The 20,565-nt window shown below is 31.7% G+C and overlaps 1 protein-coding gene across 1 annotated transcript; it reads right to left on the bottom strand.

The window, feature by feature from the left end:
- Positions 1-2,114: 2,114 nt before the first annotated feature.
- On the bottom strand, positions 2,115-19,127 carry LOC134252398 (protein FAM227B-like). The gene is made up of 16 exons (XM_062734869.1): positions 18,964-19,127; positions 16,872-17,042; positions 16,619-16,672; positions 15,449-15,519; positions 14,584-14,619; positions 13,991-14,104; positions 13,588-13,650; positions 13,286-13,426; positions 12,378-12,504; positions 10,811-10,918; positions 6,643-7,130; positions 6,228-6,385; positions 5,520-5,597; positions 4,921-5,068; positions 3,652-3,684; positions 2,115-2,822 (listed from the first exon to the last, which is right to left on the bottom strand). Exons 1-16 carry the CDS (start codon positions 19,082-19,084, stop codon positions 2,748-2,750), a joined length of 1,986 nt encoding a protein of 661 aa, XP_062590853.1. The 5' UTR covers positions 19,085-19,127; the 3' UTR covers positions 2,115-2,747.
- Between the last annotated feature and the right edge of the window lie 1,438 nt (positions 19,128-20,565).

Raw genomic sequence — 20,565 nt, 5'->3', positions numbered from 1 at the left:
TTATAGGTACAAGTTTTAAACAATAGGAGCCTTTAAATCACATGTACTAGTATTACTAACACAGCATTAAACTGTTCACTATGTTATGGTTCCATAAAGCTATCGTAAATCACTCCATCATTCTTCCGTAAACAAAATTTTGATTTTTTTTTCCTCTAAATTTTTTATTTAAAGTTATATTTGGTTTGTTTGGTTGAGTATGCAGTAAGTCATATTTTTTAAAATCAAATTTTGTTCTGGAATTGTCCAGTTGGTTATTCATTCTATTCTTTTGTCTCTCTTTGCCCATTCAGTCTTATAATGAAATATTCAGTTCTTGTTTTAACAGTACGCATGTAATTATGTTGCCAAAATTATCACTCACATTGATAAGCTTGTCAAGATCCAATGCATTTGTGGGGATAAATGTAAATGCTTCAGACAGACTTGGTATTAAAACAGTTTTATAATGATTATCATAAAAAATTAAAAACTAAAATAAGAAATTATTTGGAAAAACCTAAAATGATACACGAAATAAAAAAAAAAAAAGTATACCTACTTGATCATAGAAGTACATGCATCTTGTCTAGGCAGACTTAGCTTGCATTGGACTGTGTTGCAAGTTTTTATCAAGTTCTCCAAAGTGAAATTCATAATTTAATATATGTAGCTGTTGCTAAACTTGATACCCCTGCATCACTAATAAGTGTTCTAAAACACTGAGCTACCACGGCCAAAATCCACTCTTCACATATATAAGCTAAATCATTACAAACCTCCCCCTTAAAATTAATTGTTTTCATATGTAGTTTTCATTCTAATACTTGAGTTGAAAATATGAGGGAAAGATTACTTTTCTTACATAAGCATGAAATGTTCTGAAATGCTGGTTCTGTGTAACTAAAAGTTATTGTGACATCTTTACTGCTCATAGAGGAAGAATTATGAGTGCGACCATTAATTGTACCATAGGACTGGCGGTAAATTCAGATTTTACTTTGATGTTGCTGTGGTGTATTTGCCAGAAGAACCACAGTTTTTAAGTCATGCCCACAATTTGGCATCAAGCCACAAGACATGTAACAAAACCTTGACTGATGAATGAATGATGCTGATTTCAAAACCTTGGCAATAACTGATAAATGAGTTTAGTCAACATTTTAAACTTCAAGAATACTAACATTAATTTGTCGACATTCGCTCAGTATTTTACTAAGCCTATCCTGTTAACGTTATACGTTCCATCTCGAATTGTCTTAATTCTTATTCTTGTCTCCAAATAGTAATTTCACATTAAACATGTTAAAGGTACCCCGTCTTTTTTACTTGACATAGGCGTCGGAACCGGGGGACGGGAGCTAAGCACCCCCCCCCCACTTTTTTGCAAACATAGACATAATGTATAGGCATTTAAAATTAGGGTTTATCTTTTTTTGTTGGTTTAGCCCCCCCCCCCCCCCTTCAATTTGCTTCCGACGCCTATGCTTGCAATAACATTCAAACTTAATAAAATGTCAGAAATCATTTCGCGGTTTTTGTATATTGATGGCTATAAATGAACAGTTCAATCGGCGATGTTTTCCATTGAATCACCCCCCCCCCCCCCCAAAAAAATAAAAATCAAATAAAATCGATCTTCGAAAGGAATAACAGTCTAAAATAAAATAGTTTACGATCGCTACCTCTGTTCCCGACAAAAATCAAGCCCTCTGTCTAAGCTGCAACATCTTCACACGTACCCAGTAATGATCATTCATTCCGATTTTTTTTTGATCGACGATACCCCACACGCTGCTTTCAAAATACGATCCGTTCAGATGGAGAGAGGTATTTATACAGACTCTGGACCATGGCTTGACAGGATGAAGTGGGCGGTGCTAACTGTCAACCAGCTTTTGACTCATTGGTCCTCTGGTACAAGTAACTTACACAATAGATATTAATTGGTTAATGGTAAATACACTCACAGTTTTTAATTCACTCGGGGCTCCGCCCCTCGTGAATTAAAAACTGTGGGTGTATTTACCATTAACCAATTAATATCTATAGTGTAACTATAACTTGTGTTGTGCTGAAGTGCCCTGGTAAAATATTTATACAATGTTAATTTTTGTTAAACAGCAAATCTAAAACATAATAAGAAACAATTTATTGAATAAGACAGTAACATTACAAACCAATCCTTGCATCATGAACAAATTAGCAACAGTGTTGTAAACTAGTAAATTATTCTTAAAATTGTATAAATATAATCACAGTCACCATATCACAGTGGGTATAAGGAATGTATTAAAATAATTAAAAGTTCTATCCTCAAAAAAATGATTGTATAACTTATTTAATTGAAATCACACAAGTAAAATGCTTTATACAAGCTAGTTTAGTACAGGACCTATTTATAGAAAATTAAGTCTGCAAGGAACATGCTTTAGTAAAAATTCAATGCTTTACTATTCAACGCATTTCATATAATAATGTATCGGAGCATCTCTCATGGAATTAATACTATTTGGCACAATTTCAAAACATTGAGAAGAAATGCATATACATGTTTGTACATATGACAAGAAATGTGTCTTCATCAAAATAAAGTTTGTGGACAAGAAATATTTGCGAGAGACTTTATGTACATAACATTACGTATAGAATGAACATGAAAATATATACAGTCAATAACAATCAAATACATGATGGTAAGAGTTTAGTCAAAAACTACTGTATATATTTTATCCCAGGGCTGGACAACACCATGAGTTATCTTCCCTTTAGGTACATCTCAGGGCCTGTAGCGAGTTCTCTATGGCTGTATCAGCTCCGGCCGACAAAGAATCCTCCAATCTCTGTAAAACACAAATACATATAAAGCTGAGGAACCTTTAAGTAATTGATTTTCATCAAACACAATAAAAACAATTCTGCCCCTTTTAAAAAACATTTTACTCATCAGTTTAAAATACTTGGTATCTAATGTATATGTATACTGATTATATAACACAACAAGTAAATAGAAAGATTATCCTTGTAAAAAGTCAGAAATAAAGATTTCTTGGATATATATATTTAAAAGCAAAATTATAGTTATAAAGTAAAAACTTTTGAATGCCATGAATTAAATTATTCTCCTGCAACACCAGACACAGATTAGGAAAATCAAGTCTTTTCTGAAGCACACAATTGGAATGCCACATCAAGTTAAAGAAAAAAGAGCTCTGCTTTTAAAATCAAAGAATCTCTGTCTCCATTAATTGTAGAGAGTTTCCTGTTTAATAATTTGTCACAATTCACAAAAACAAAACACAGTCACTAAAAGCTCCTTTGAAAAACCCTAAGAGTTAAAATATGAATCTTTCAACACCCTGCGAGTTAAATATGATTCTTTTTGAATTAGTTGAACTTTATTTTTTTCATATATTGTTATTTATTAGGTAATTTCAAATCAGTTATAGTATTATTGAATAATTAAGGCTGAATAAGTCCCACTTTGCCTTTATATTGATTGGCCAAAACTTTAAAGTCTCCGCAAGGAGATACGTTACTGTTAACAAGTTAATCAAATTTACTACATATTATTCTATTGCATATGTCTGATATAAACCTAATACTTGAATCAATCTAAGCTTGTCACCACATTCTGTGTGACAAGGCATTCAGAGTCTGTTCTATAATAACCGCTGGTTCAGCTGAATCGGACTCGAGACTTTTCTGCAAGAAAACATATAAATATACAAACATCAGTAGGAGCATGAAGTTTGCTCAGGAAATTACGTCTTTCAACAAGGAAAATCTTGAAAATTCAAGAAAATAAAAACAAGGGGTCAAAAGAATCCACAATGCTCAGCTGTCTGGCATTTCTCTTAGACTGAATGTCGTCTTCACTAGCCAGTATAGACAGTAATACATGTAATGAATTATGAATATGAGAATAATAAGTATCATAAAACTGAACGTATCTTACGTAATTTTGAAAGAATTATGTAATAGGGAAAATAGAAAAGAAAAATTGTTTAAGGTTAAGATCTAGTAAATGACTTTTAAGAATAATTTTTTGGTGCTAGATCCTTTATGACGTCATAATCACTTTCAACTTTCTTTTTTCCGTACTTTTCCGCATGTAGAAAATAAAGTATTTTCATTGAATTAAATTTGAAATCATATGAAAAGTAGTCCCTATACCTATATCAAATTTGACATTATTTTAAAGAAGAGGCCAAGAACATAAATTACCGTTTTCTTAGAAACTGTAGGCAATCGATAGATTTTCTTGGTGCGATATGGAAAAAACTCTCATATTCATGACTGATTTTCTTAATTTTTCATTAGAAATGAGAGTTTAAGATATGATTTTTCATCTTGATTACTCATAAATTATACCCCAAACCTCATCATTTGACCAAGCTAAGTTACAAAAAATCATTAAAAGAATTTATTCCTTAAATTTGATAAATCTGTAAGCACCTTTCATTTACTAGATCTTGACCTTAAGATGCATTATTTCTTTTTAGCAGATCTAGACAGGCAATAACAGACACATGGACAATTGATAAACATTGATCAGAAAGACTTTATTGAGACTTATTTGTTGAGCAAAATATGGACATGTTAAATTCTGTGCAAAAAGGAAATATATGAACAAGTGCAATAAATATATATACACTACATGCAGAATCTATTTAATGTGCTTAATTTAGGCATTGATAAAGTTGAACCTTTATGGAGGGAAAATGCTAATGGTTATGGGCTAAAATGATATCTTAAATTTTCAGAGAACTGTTAAATTTGTGAGGCTGATATGTGAAAAGGTTTACTATAAAATGTGTTTTATTTTGCTCACTTGTCTAAAATAAATATTTGTGAAAAATAATAATAAATATTTGTGAAAAATAATGTGTGTTAAAAAATGAAATACTATAAGATTAGTTCTCCTGTTAATAACTTTACCTCCTGCTCCAATATGATGAGTTCCGTTAACCTCTTGACCTCCTTTGGATTGGACAACAGTAACTTTTCTAAATCTCTGTGTCTCTTGTCAGCTATTCTATTTCTCATCATTGTCTCTACATGCTCCTTAAAGTTCTTTTCAATAAATCTACAAATTATAATAAGAAATTTTATCAGAAGTTAATCCTTATAACAAGGATAAACCTTTACAAATGTGCATAATATTGTAATAGGAAAAGAGAAAATGTATGGCCGGTCTGGGACCCCTGCATCACTCTATCAGGTGTTCTACCTAGCTACCCAGGCCAGTATCTCTCGCCCAAACTATTCCTCTCTCCTTAAATTGTCTTCGCCCTCAAAGACACAACTTATTTCTTACTGCCCCTGGTAGAACTTTTTACTTGTAATCAGGGGTGGTCAACAGCAAAAAATTAAGTAACAGAAAAGGAGTATCAGGAGAAGAAATATCTGGCTTGAACTGGGAACTGAACTACGGTATATTAGGCCAATATTCATGGTCCACACCATTACAATGCAATCATCTGTCATGTATGCAGGTTCAATGTTTATGGGATTTACAATATAAGTACTATACTCACTCATCATACTGCTTCTCTATATCCCTGGCTTTCTTGAAAGATTCTCTGATTACATCTCTATATGTTGGTGCATCCAAAGTAAACCAGAGTTAAGGCATATAAATGTTATAAGTTTAACTTTTTTTTTATAACTCAAAGATATTCATCAGGCATACTATTTCCAAGATAAAAACAACCTGCCATCTACCAAAATTTTGAACGTTTTGCTTTTTTAAACAATATGATTAGTGACATATCATTTTGAATAAATTCTTTGTTTTTCTTTTTTTTTCCATTTACACATTATACTTAACATACTTATATAATAGTGTTGTGTTTTGCATGCACTATGCCTAAATAGTAGTCACGGTTTGAGTGCACTATGTGTCAAATCCTGACTACTATTAGGCATAGTGCATGCAAAACACAACACTATTGTTATTATTATGCTGACTGTTGCATAAATACTACAATATTTTCTCCATTTCCAATGTTTCCTGACCTCTTACAAACATGTTTAAGTACACACCTATTATGACATCACATTGAGCCACATGTACGTCATAATCTCCTTTTCTTAATTTTGAGTGTTTCATGCAATAAGGCATAATATTATCATTGTAAAAAAAAATGTATGCCCTCTTGGCCCAAAATTAGAAAATAAAATTATCATTATATTGTTTTTCCTTCATCAAGTTTTCTTGACACAAGTTGCATGATAAAGGATATGGAGGTAAGTTTTGAATTTCTGTCCGCTGTACCAGGACATCAGTACCAGCATCATACTGCAGACCCTTCATCCTTAAAAAGTGCACCACCAGGGGGCTCTGTCCGTTAATGTTAAAAACAGACTTCACATAGTCAGGGCCTCCACAAGCTGGGTGGGACTAAAAAGTAAGCAAGAAAAACACATTTCATTGATTAGTTGACAAGATATGAAATTCATTCAACAGATGTTTATCAATAAATAAGATATGCTCTTATAGATGTATGCCTTAGACAAAGTTCAGCAAAAGTTTTGCAATATAACCAAAATTCATACTACATGTATTGAAAATAAATATATTATGAAAAGTTGCTGTAACATTCAGCAACACTGTTGTGGGATCTACGACAATATCACTGACCAAGTCATGAAGTTTACCTCTCGTAACTTCCTGCCTGGGACTTTAGTGGGGGCCTTGGTCAGAGCCACAGACACGGTGGATGTTTTGTCCCCTCTGTGAGTGTCCAGCTGTTGAGCATCCTCTTCGTATGTTGTCTCCCTAATCGGGGTCAGCGCATCTCGTAATTTTCTGGGATCGACTGCCCGTTCCTTCCCCACCTGAGACCCCGATGGAGAGGGCTTTTTCCCGTACCCTCCCACTCTCTGATTTTCGGACACATAGTCAATAATGGCCCCATCATGGGAAGATCCAGGAGACTGGAGGTGCTGTTTGGAGGAGAGCGACACAGAGCTCTGTACACTGCTACGCCTGTTCAGGCCTCGTGAGAGTTTTTTCCCTCGGCGACCCCCGAAGCTCTGCATTGAGGACTTTGACATGGACTGATTTAGGGAGGTGGTGGAGGTATACTGACTGGCATTACTAGAGAACAGGGAGTCCAGGAAATCAAAATTCAAAGACAGGGAGGCTGAAAATAAAGAATTAAAACAAAGTGATAATTTTATTATCAAATAAATACAAATGAGCTAGAATTCCATTATAAAATAACTCACTGGAATTGTATTACATGTACTAAATTTCTTTTTAAAATCATATAAAAAAAGAATTATTAAGAACCAATTAATACAACTGCAAATAATTGGAATTTTTCTAAGTCAAAGGGGCATAACTCTGACAAAGTTGCTTGATTGTACCCTTTGAACAGAACTTGACCTAGCTACCTATTATTATGAGAAATTTCATTTCAGCATTTGCAATCTCTGCAAAGAAAATAAATGGAAACTGCAAATAAATGGAATTTTTCTAAGTCCAAGCTAGGGGCATAATTCTGTCAAAAATCTTTGCAAAGAAAATGAACCGAAACTGTTGGTGACTGACAGTGAGACAGACTGACTAAGAGGCAAAGCAATATGCCTTCCTTTCTTTGAAAAGCGGGTGGGGATATCAATTTTTAATATTACATAAGTGAAAACATGTGGATAGTACAAATCATATGGACATTAAGGTAGGTCCGTACTTTCAGAATTTTCTGTCAAACTGTTTATTTTTCGATTTGAAAATCTTGAATAAGTCATAATCTAACAAAAACACCCATAAAAAACATATCTTTGCAAGTTAATTTTCATGCAACATGTTTCGGAGTATATACCTCTAAAATTCAACAGCCAAAATTCAACATGTAGAAGTGTAAGTAACATCATATTTTATTTAGCTATGTACCAAATCACATCCAATTATTGTTAAAACTAAGGAAAATCATAAATATTCATTTGTCAAGAAAATATTTGAAATTTCTATTTGAAAACACTAAAAAAATTGACGTTGATTCTGTCAAAATCTTTCAGAGAAAAAGCTCAAAATATCTTTATTTTAAATATTCCTCAAAATCTTATATGTTTATATGCTATTTTTTCTTTACAATTATTTAGAATTATATCTAAGGTTAGCAAAAAACATACTTTATTATGATTGACCAGAAAAATTTCACAAAACAGCCTTTTGAACACCTATACCCCCATTTTTGGAATATCTATTTTTTCAATCGTTCTTCGCAAAACTTATAAAAAAGTAAATTTAAAAAGATGATATAGGCTAAAAATTATAGATAAATAGATCTCAAGTTAGTTTGTTTAAAAAAAAATTAAAAAGCTTTAGGTCCATAAAGGCAAGTAAGAATTCTCTGTCTGTGTATGTACCAAATTACATATAGATCCTACGGACAGAGTGCAAAGTGGTTGTTCCTATAAATAATGTACATTAAATGCTTTGTGTGTACAATGACACTATAATAAACAAATATATGGTTGCTATTAGGGCTGTGTATTGAGCAAAAAATTTCGATACGATACGATACAATATTTTTTAAAGCGATATGCGATATATTGGATTCTTAAACAAGTCCATCAAAATAGTCTTATAAAGTCATTTAATGCATGAATTTCATAAAAACTAAATGTTTTATAATCTATTTCAAAGTTCTAGCCTCAATGCTACTACAAATAACACTTCAAATTAAAACTTTAAATGACTGAAAAATCAGCATATTAAAATAAAATTATCTATGTATTTTTTAATAATCATATAACTTGTGCTATGTCCTTAATGATTATAATTTTTTGGTCAGTTTCAATTTTAAAAAGTTAAATTTAATGTTTAGTGATTAAAATTCCCATCTTTTTTCACAGAATTAGAAGAAAAATGTCTGCCCGATACGTATTGGAAGTTATTTTTCGATACCATATGCTCCTTGAATATCGATACGTATCGATATATTGATATATTGATACAGCCCTAGTTGCTATATTATTTTCAATCATCAAAAAAGATTTTATTTCAATAGACAAAGATAATCAAAATTTTATATTGGTGTGTAAAATTAAAACCGGATCCGTAAAAGTATGGACCTGCCTTAAGAAACTTGCAATGGAATGATCCCCAACCCCACCCCAAGTCTGCCAATAATGATTTTAACAAATTAAAATCTAAGCTATATCTGGAAGCTTTCATATTAGTTTTATCTGTTCTGGCCCAGTGTTTCTTGAGATGAAAAGGACACAATTTTGCTTTTTCTTTATGATCTCCCCTTCCAAGAAAACACAGCTCTTTGTTTACACAATTGAATCCCTTCTACTCTAGAATGTTTTGTGCTAAGTTTGGTTGAAATTGGTCCAGTGTTTCTGGTTGAGGTTGAAAATGTAAAAAAAGAACAACAATGGAGAAATCAGATCTAATGCAAAAAATCTCAATGAGCAAAAAGATAAAAATATAAAAAAAAACAAAAAACTACAGAATTCTAACATCATGCAGATTTGATCAGATCAATTCTACTATTTATCATTTCCTTGGAAAGCAGGCAGTTTCTTCTTTGAAGAAACTTAAATCCTATTTACCCAATGATGATTAAAAAGACCTAGTGGTTCTTTACAGGGTCAGAGAGAATTGTGTGAAAGTTCAAAAAATTAAAACACTCCAGATGGTGTTTCAAACTTTTGCCTTTTGCCAAGATTTATTTGAAAATTATCCTGATGCATTTTTTAATGCAAGATACGCATGTTGTAAATGTCTATCTGCACCTGCTTTTCTTCCAAAAAAATATATTACGCACCTAAGTGGCAAATCAAAGATTTATTTCCTAGATGAGGAAAACATAGCATATGATTTATCGTATAGGATTCGTGTTGACTTTATTTGTGGATGTTGATTTTACTACCATAGTCAAAAAATGAGTTTTGCACACTACAATTATTTACATTAAATGCATTGAATTTATCAATATTTTTCAGAGTTCAATTTAAAGACAGTTTGATACAATAGTTATATTTTTGTCAGTGACATTTTTATACACTGAATTTTCTTTTTTAAGGAAGGCAATTATATACCGTACAATTCTTTTTAAAGATTGTCACGTGAGACTTAGTTGTAATGCTTGATTTTGGGACCAACATCTACAGACATATTGAAAGGCAAGTGTTTGTGCTGAACAATACCAGACTTCCCTTGGGGATTGAGCTGTTATATAACAGCTGTCAATATAAATGATGGAAAATTGGCAACTCATATTGATGAAGAGCTTACAGAGGTTATAATTGAATTAGCAGTGGTAAGCCCATGAGAATTATAAATATAAGATGTGCAAATTTGTACATCATAACATCTGATGAGAAACTGCTGAATTGATGTACATGATTTCAATACAGATGCAGAATGTTATGAGTTTGCAATGGGAATTAGGTTCTCGGGTGACATATTGAAATGACTTATGTTCCTAACCATGACACAATGCCCCACTATCAAAATTAAACTAGACCATTTTTACTTTTGCAAATGTTGTATAAATGCACCAAATAAATATTTACACAATATGCAGTATATTTAAATACTAGTACCTATTCTTGCTATGATTTTTATTTTGGATAGACAAAATCTGGAATTCAATTAAACTTTATGAAGATAATGACAGTTATACAGTACGTTTCACTTTGGTATGAATCATAAATTCTGATATCTAAAATACTATGGATATCAAATGTCAAAGTGATGTGGAAGTCCCAACTACATATTCTTTAAACATTTTACCCTCGATATCTCGAATCCTCAGATATCTCGAAATTTTTTCTCAGCCCCATCGAGATAACGAAGTTTACTTACGTTTTTTATTCTTCTCTCTGTTCATCATCTCTTCTCTCTGTTTTATATTGGGTGGCTCTAATTTGTCAAAGTTCCAGGACAACCAGCATCTTGATGCAGGTTTGATACCTGTAAACATGAGAAATAAAACTTAACTCTAACTAGAAATATGTCCATTGGACATGAATGCCCTGTCGATGTTTTATTAGTAATGCAAGATGAAAATTTGTATTAGTTTATGAAGTTTGATGAGAATATTGAATTTGAACAGTTGACTAATTGAAATTGAAATCTAAAAAAAAAATGGATATACATGCAGATGAATTCTCACCAAATTATGTACATGTATAAGTGTATAATCTTACATAAAAAATATCTGAAATGGTTTTTGTAATTAAATCCATGCAGTGTAAATTCAAGAAAAGTGAAGTCAATGTCACAGGACAGTTCAAGGTCAAAAGATTTTAACACAGTTGAATAGCTCTCACTAATATGTATCAGCATAATAAGTATGATAGAAATATCTTAAATGCTTAATATCTAAAGCTATACATGCTATAATTTGCATTAATTATTAAAAATACCAGGTAAATTTAGAAATTTAATTTGTATAACAATTACAGTCATGAAAATACTGGTGTTGTAATTTAATACACGATTGAAAATAAATGCATGATAATAAATGTCTCATTATAATCATTTATCCTTTATTTTCCTGTCAGTAAATTAATGCTTCTATTGAAACGAATGCATCATTTAAGTGACTAAGTTGATACTTTTAGGTATACAAATAACTTTTGACAGGGATGGCAAATGTCTAACACTTAAAGATAGTTATGCTTTAAATCAGGAGGTATTAATCATTTACTCCATTATTACTGATATTAACTTTTTATTTACGTCTTCTGTCATCAATATTCATGTAGATTCTAAGACTGAAATTCTTAATATTGCAGACCTTGTTTACCGGGTAATTGTTTTGTAATTTCAATGATTTATTGAGTAGAACTTTGTCGAAAGTATTATTTTTTCATTACATTTCTCAAATCATTTAATCATTTTGTTTTACATAAAAAAACAAATGGCATTTATATAGCATGTAAGTATATCTTTAAGAAAAGTGATCAAGGTCAAGGTCCCAAATTGGTGATGCAGTTGAATAGCTTACTTTTTCTTACGTATCAGTATATGAAGTTTGGTAAAACTCTCTTGAAATGTTTCTTTGAGTTAAACACTAATTTAAGAAAAGTGAGGTCAGGGTCAAAGGAAAGGTCAAGGTCACAAAATGTTGATGCAGTTGAATAGCTATCATCAATATGCATCATCATATGACGTTTGTTAAATATTCCTTGAAGAGTTTCTTTGAACGGAGCTTAACGCAAAGCGCAATGGAAAGACAGAAGACGGACATGACAAACTCTATATTCCCCGGCCATATTCATAGCATGGCATAAAAAATATTAGTCAAAAAAGATTATCTTTGAAAACTTCTCTTCACAATTTCTTCCCCTTATCCTTGCTCATGAATCAATGTGTTCATAATAAAATGGCTTATATATGGCAAATTGTCAGCAGACAAAGAACTCACCTGCAATCCAGCTGTAGACCAGGGTGACTAGATCCTCCTTAAACTGCTCATTAAACTGTCTGTAAGAGTCAGGGAAGGAGTGGCAGTAGGCAGCATAGGTCGCCTGGGCAACCAGAGTCGGGTAGTCCTGGATAATACAAGGTGTTAATTCAATATCAAAAATTATTTCACTATAAAGAGCTGAATCTGAAGACTTTAAATAAAAGCAAAAATTGATCAAAACACAAAAACAGAAAAATACTGTATACAGGGTTATTTTCGCCCCGTCTTATTTTCGCCCTTTCACTCTTGCAAACAATTTTGCCCCGTTTTAAATTCGCCCAGGCCTAGTTTGGTTTAAGAAAGTACACTGTATTCTTTGAATTCGCCCCGTTTTAAATTCGCCCAAATGAGGATAGGGCGAAAGGGGCGAAAATAAAATGGGGGCGAAAATTTCCCTGTATACAGTAGTCATAATAATTTACATTTTAGTAAGTTTTATATTTATTTACATGTACCAATAACATTAATCTCTTCTATTTAATTGATATATTTAGTCTAGACATTTAAAACAAGTTTCACTTTCAATGAATGAAATGATGATAAATGGCTAAATTTTTCTGTTGGTTCATTCTATATCCTTGCCCTTTACATTGTTTTTTTTTTAAGGAGGCTGGAGGGTCAACAAATTAATCCCAAATTAACCACCAGATTTAACTTATTTTTTTAGATACGGTATCTTGCCCTTTAAAAATTTTAGTTTTAAAATTTGATCATTGTTTTTTTTTAAATGGTTTTTCTTAGTTTTCCATTTCCTCTTCGTTGAAATTAATCACAATTATGATAATCCAGACCACAAATAAACTAAACTCTGTCCCCCTGTAATTCTTCCAAACAATTTATCATCAGGTGAAATAGCGGTTGCTGACCTTGAAGAAGACATCACGGTACTGTGGATTCCTGACATATAACATTAACTTGACATAGTTGTATGCTGCCCTATTAAACAGCTTGACCTGGGAGTTTTTACTCGACTGAAACTTGTCCAGGAAGAGGTACCAGAAAATGTCCTGTAAAACAAGTCAGGAAAATCTAAATCCATTTGAATCGTTGTCACAATTAAAATATATATTACAGGAATAAGTTTCAGCAATACTCATGTACAATGTATATTCATAATATCTGTAATATAAAATTCTGTACAAGATTTAATTTATAGACTGATACTTACAGAACATACTGCTTGGGACATTTCAGAGTAAAACCATTTTTCAAATTCAGGTCTGTAGTCAGGCTAAATATGAAAACAAGTTAAATATGTATTCAACAATATTCTCAGCTATACCAATTTCAAATTACTCACAGAATGAGAAACAAATAAGTTTTGTAGGTTGCCTCATACCAAAAGTACCGAAACATAATGGAAAAAATTAATATTTTCATACATGATCAATTCAGCCTCTAAGCCCATGCAGTGTAACTTTGAACTCATATTTCAGTGTGTCTCGCACTGTTACAATGAACCCTAAATAAAATTAAATGTGACACCAAGTTCATACCAAAGTTAGGAGGATTTTAAATATACTGCCTCCCATAACATCTTAAGGCAAGTGGAATCTGAGTTTGAGGTTTACCTTTTTATGAAGCTGCATGTGAGCTGAGACTGCTTTCTGTAACATCTCCGCGAGGGGGATTTCATCGGGGAGGGCCGTTAGCTCTGTGATGTCATAGCCTGGGTACTGGTGGAGCTACAGGCAAATGTTGACATATAAACATACTAAAAACTTAGTCTTAAAGATCAAAAGTCAAATGTCATCCTATAAACATACTGAAAACTTAGCACCAAGGGTCAAAGGTCAAATGTCATTATATAAACATACTGAAAACTTAGTCTTAAAGATCAAAAGTCAAATGTCATCATATAAACATCACTGAAAACTTAGCACCAAGGGTCAAAGGTCAAATGTCATTATATAAACATACTGAAAACTTAGGATCAAGGATCAAATGTCATCATTTAAACATATTGAAAACTTAGTCTCAAAGATTAAAAGTCAAATGTCATCCTATAAACATACTGAAAACTTAGCATTAAGGGTCAAAAATACTGTTTATCATCTACAGATGGGGCATACTGAAACACAGTTTTCATTGTCATTTTTTTTAACATTTTACTTCTTTCACATTAGCCATATTACTGGGGAATATGAATAATTGAAGTGCATACCTCAACAAACTTTGGTTTTCCTGATTCTTTCTTTATCTGAAATGTACCATATCTATCATCTATCAAAAAATAACTTTCAGCATGTTTTATACTTATGTAATACATGTTTTAAAGTATTTCAAGGACAGAATATTCTGTTTGAGGTGTTACGCAATCTGTCTGAGGTGTTGTTGACTCACTGAATGGTACGCTCACCACATTATCTTGCTTTTCAGATTATACCAGAAAACTTATCTTATTAATTAAAATGATGTCATGAAAACAAGTATGTATCGTGCAATAAACTACTCTGTTAGAATGGTTGTCAAAATTTAATTGCGTTCCAGAAAACACTGTAAAAGAACTTTTCCATTCATTTCTATGAAAAGTTCTGGATCTTATTTCAACACTTGGGCCTTGTGGTCTATTTATGAAATAATTTAAGTTGACCTTTATCTCATGATGACTTTTGCAGCTGTTTATTATATTTTAAATATACAAACATGACAGCAGTAGCTATTAATTACTAGATGATTAGTAATTAGTTCAAGCAAAATGTATGAGGTATGAAAAATAAAATTATTTAAAACCTTTTAATAACCCAATTTAATTTTTTAACTGTTTTTTTTTTAATCTATAGCATAAATCATGATATTTTTATATATAAAATCAATATATAATGACATACACATGTCAAAATTTACTTCAAATTGAATGAGGGGTCAATACCACTATTTATATATATATAAATGTAATAATTTATAACTCAATGAAAAGTCGTTCACATCTATGATGAGTCATTTTTTACCACTCTTTATGACACTATATTCTAACTACATGAGAAGTAGTTTACCACTACTTATGACACTGTATAATGTGATCTTACTGTAGTTTTGCTAGGCTGCATGCTGACTTTAGAGATATTTTTAACCCTCTCACTTCTTCCCGGTAGGAAAGCTGAACGATTAAACAAAAAATTAGAGTTAAATTACGTCACATGTTTATTTACAAATTTTATCAATTTTCAACATTTGTCTTTTAATTAAATAGATACAAAAATCTACCAAATTGAAAGATTCTGATAGTTTGCTGTAAACAAAATTGATAACAGAAGACAAGATCTTGATTTATATATATATTCAGAATGTGTTACTTAAGGACGTTCCATCCTGTGCTTTTGATTCAATTTTGGTCTAGACCTTTATTTCAAAAATTTTGCATCGATTTTAAGTTTTAGCATTATTCAAGAAGGGTTAAGCCAGGGACTATATTTTGTGGCAGAAGGTTTTTTAGAAAAAAATTATCAATTTATCCCTTTTGAACTTAATAAAGTACTGTTAATTTTAGATTCCTATTTTTCCGTGCTGGTTGCACACAAAGCTGTTTTTTGCAGTGAAATGTGTTATGCGTGTTCTGAAATATCTATTAATTTTTTTCTTATGAATTCTTTCGATGAATTATGACAAATATAGTAAATATATTCTGAAAGTCCGGGAAAAAACTGAGCCAATTTTATCAGAAAACTGACAAATTTTTCGTATAATATCTAAAAATTTACATCATATACCCCCACTTTTGATGTTCTTTTCTGAATATTTAAGATAACTTTGACCTATCTTCTGAAATTCAGCAAAAGTTTAAGACTTTAAAATAATTTTCTTGCTTATTAAATTTTCAAAGCCAGAAAAATCCCACTTTGTGAGTGCAGAAAGGTCAAATAATTGATTATGCGTAGCAATTAAACCGAGTTGGCTCGCCTATGGATTTTAAATGTCTCTTTTTAAATAGACATAATTTATTTTGTTCCATGCTTAAGTAGGATAAAAATATTAGAGGGAAAACTTTGAAGATGTAAATTTTTATTAAGACATAGATTTCAGTGCAAAAAGGTCATATTTAATGAATGGTAGCTCCAAAAGAAGCATATTGACCCAAATATTTTGATTTGATTTTTAATTAAGCTATATGTGTAGAAACTAAAAATATACTTGACCAAAAAAGTTTAAGACTTTAAATATCAGGATTGAACGTCGTTAATGTTAATTAAAATTCTTACTCTGCTTCATTGTAAAGTACCCTGCAAATTTGTTAATTTCTTTGGTTTCTCTCTCTGAAATAAGTGGAAAAAAGTTTCATTAAACCATACCTTAAAACGTGCCATACATTAATTAAATTTACATAGTTCAGAAGTTTTCATATACAATAACATACATATGACTTATACACAAATAAAAAATGACTATAGTTTTTTTATCTCATTAGTTTTCTATTATTTCCTGCAAGCTTAAATAGAATATCCAAATGAGAACCTCTTCTTTCATATCTGTCTCTCCCTCTGGCACTGGCCACAGACATTGTATCATCAGTGTCTTCATAGTTAGAGGCTCGACTCTCCACAACCAATGCTGTGTACTTCTGAAGTTTTCTGTCTAATTTGCTGATTTTCTTATTAACCTCATCAATGGATCCGATGAAAAAAGCTGATCATTTCAGTTAAGAAAATGACACAAAATTAAACAACCTCACATTAATTCTACTGACTTGCAGCAAAATAAATTAATCTCCTATATGTTTACATATTTCACTGCATTAAAAATCTGTCAAATGGCATTGAAATGTATGTTTATATATATATATATATACATGTATGCTATAAAAACAAAGTATTATAATTTTTTGACTATTATCTCTATAGAGAATAAATATAACACTTTCATTTTCAAGTCTAGATATTTTTGTCATTTACTTTGTATATATAGATGGCTCAAAATGATATCAAATTGTAACATTATAATGAAAACTTTAAAGACATTTCATTACTAATTAATCAAAGAGAGGCAGGAAGGAAATATTATTTTACACAATATTGTACTATCATCAATCTTCAAATAGCCAAAAATTAACCTTGAGGTTCAAGGTTTTGGGGCATTTGATGATTTATTTCATATCATATATTTACTTTAGGGTTGGAATTCGGAAACTAAATAGGAATCAGAAATAGCCAATGAAAACACAGATATCAGACGAGAAAGAATGATTAATTTTTGTCTCTTAATGTCAACCACAACCATCACCTCCTTTCGAGTTTCCTACATTTACCACTATGTAATATACGTACTGTCAACACATGGTTTTAGGGGATCACGTTCTTAGCATAAAAACTTTCGATCAATATTGTCGTCAATTTAGCTAGAGCATTATTTTTATTTTATACGTTAATAATTATTCAGTGAGTTCAGCAATTTTTGGTTACAATATAGCGAAAAATGTTGCCATTGTGTAAAAATCGTGAAAACTTTTGTCATAATGCTGTATGTAGATCATTTTGTTACATTCTTTTTAAAATTAAATGCCAATAAAGGATTATAACTTTATGTTGAGAACATACATCTATCTGTTTTAAGTTTTTTTTAAAACAATCTCCAAATATGTGATACAATATACAAGTGAAGTAAAATTAATAACCTTGTTAAACTGGAAAAATTGCAAATATTCAAATACTGCACATATCATGTAGCTACCTTGGTACTAATCTGCATTTCTTTTTTGAAATAAACTGTTGCAAAATGTCCAAAAGGTTAGTTCTTAAAATCTACATGTTTATCTAAGGCTAGCAGAAATTGATTCTACGTTTTAAACTTCATCTTAAATCCTCAAAACCTATGAGGGAGGAAAAAAAAGTAAAAAATTTGAGTCAATTACTGCAGTAAAAGCAGAAATATTCATCGGGGATCAAATTTTGCTTATTTCGTTGTTAAAAAATATCTTCAAAACTTTAAGCTCACACGAAATTTTTAGAATATATATTGAATAGGGTTACTTTCAAAACAATGAAATTAAATGCCCACGAATTTATTTTAGGTGACAAATCAATGAAATTAAATCACCACAAAAATATGTTCTTCTACAGTATTTATAATTCACATTTTTGGACAGCAAAAAAAAAAAAAAAAAATCAAACAAATGAGTATTTATTACTAATTTACCTTAATCAAATACTCTTAATATTTTTGTTTCATGTAAATTTATTGATTAATGGTCATGATTGACTCATCTTAAATATATATCATACTCAGTGAAAGATGACTACACTTAGCGCAAAGAAAAACACACATTATCAAGAGTGATTTTTTCAAGAATTCTTTTCAGATTAGTTTAAAATTTAGTTCACTGCAACTGAGTGTGATTTTCTGCACATCCTGAGAAAAATGATATTCATAGAAATAAGTTTGATTTGTTAGCTAAATAAATCTACTTCATGTAGGTAAGTAAAGCTATGTCGGTAATTCAAGCTACGATGCTAAATGTAGTGATTGTTCTATATAGTTGCATGCATAGCAACGGTTTGCAAAGATAATTCATAGAAAAACTGGCCAATATTTTGTATGCTCAGAAGGATACGTGAACGATTTCTCTGTTTGTTTTCCAAAAACTTTTTCTTATTGTCAAGAACTTCTTGTTTTAAGTCATAGTTTTCTTCACATAAATCCATAGGCGAGCCAACTCGGTTTATGCTCGCCATCTTTGATGCCTCTTGGTGTCGTAAACGTTTTAAACGGGTTGCTGGTCAATTCGTTCCATATGTACGATTGAAATTCATTACCGCCTTCGGTAGGAAGAGCGCTTGAAAAGGTGTCTGTCACGACTAAAGAATTCAACGGATAAGTATCGCCAAAAAAATCCTTGAATGTATTACGTAACTGTCGAATATAGCCTACAATGTTCAGTTCAGTTAATGTGTGGCCATCAATAAATCATTCATTCGACAGACACCTTGCATCAATCTCAGAATCACCACTCAGCAGACTAGATATGGCAAGAAATTGGTACTGCGTTTTTAGGTGATACTTTTGTACCCTAGGGTACACCCTTATTAAATGTATGGAGAACAGGTTACAAAAAGGGTACACTATTTATTCCTACTGAAAACGAAAGTAGATGCTTCCCAGTGGAAGGAAGACTGTAACATCTATATAAGTAAAATTAAAAATAATGTAGCCGATGCTCAGGGTACAGTGGGTACAAAGGGTACACATGGGTACAGCAGGTTACAACACTATAAGAAATGGATACAAGGGTTAAGAAGGCTGAAATTTTCTAAGTTAAAATTAAAAATAATGTAGCCGATGCTCAGGGTACAGTGGGTACAAAGGGTACACATGGGTACAGCAGGTTACAACACTATAAGAAATGGATACAAGGGTTTAGAAGGCTGAAATTTTCTAAGTTAAAATTAAAAATAATGGAGCCGATGCTCAGGGTACAGTGGGTACAAAGGGTACACATGGGTACAGCAGGTTACAACACTGTAAGAAATGGATACAAGGGTTTAGAAGGCTGAAATTTTCTAAGTTAAAATTAAAAATAATGAAGCGGATGCTCAGGGTACAGTGGGTACAAAGGGTACACATGGGTACAGCAGGTTACAACACTGTAAGAAATGGATACAAGGGTTTAGAAGGCTGAAATTTTCTAAGTTAAAATTAAAAATAATGAAGCCGATGCTCAGGGTACAGTGGGTACAAAGGGTACACATGGGTACAGCAGGTTACAACACTATAAGAAATGGATACAAGGGTTTAGAAGGCTGAAATTTTCTAAGTTAAAATTAAAAATAATGTAGCCGATGCTCAGGGTACAGTGGGTACAAAGGGTACACATGGGTACAGCAGGTTACAACACTATAAGAAATGGATACAAGGGTTTAGAAGGCTGAAATTTTCTAAGTTAAAATCTAAAATAATGGATCTGATGCTCAGGGTACAGTGGGTACAAAGGGTACACATGGGTACAGCAGGTTACAACACTATAAGAAATGGATACAAGGGTTTAGAAGGCTGAAATTTTCTAAGTTAAAATTTAAAATAATGTAGCCGATGCTCAGGGTACAGTGGGTACAAAGGGTACACATGGGTACAGCAGGTTACAACACTATAAGAAATGGATACAAGGGTTTAGAAGGCTAAAATTTTCTAAGTTAAAATTAAAAATAATGAAGCAGAT

The sequence above is a fragment of the Saccostrea cucullata genome, unplaced genomic scaffold, assembly GCF_032062105.1.
Source record: "Saccostrea cucullata isolate Sc308-1 unplaced genomic scaffold, CSIRO_AGI_Scuc_v1 ctg45, whole genome shotgun sequence".
In the NCBI taxonomy this organism is placed as follows: Eukaryota; Metazoa; Mollusca; class Bivalvia; order Ostreida; family Ostreidae; genus Saccostrea; species Saccostrea cuccullata.
The sequence above is the reverse complement of the archived record's forward strand: the minus strand, read 5'-3'. Positions and strand labels throughout refer to the sequence as shown.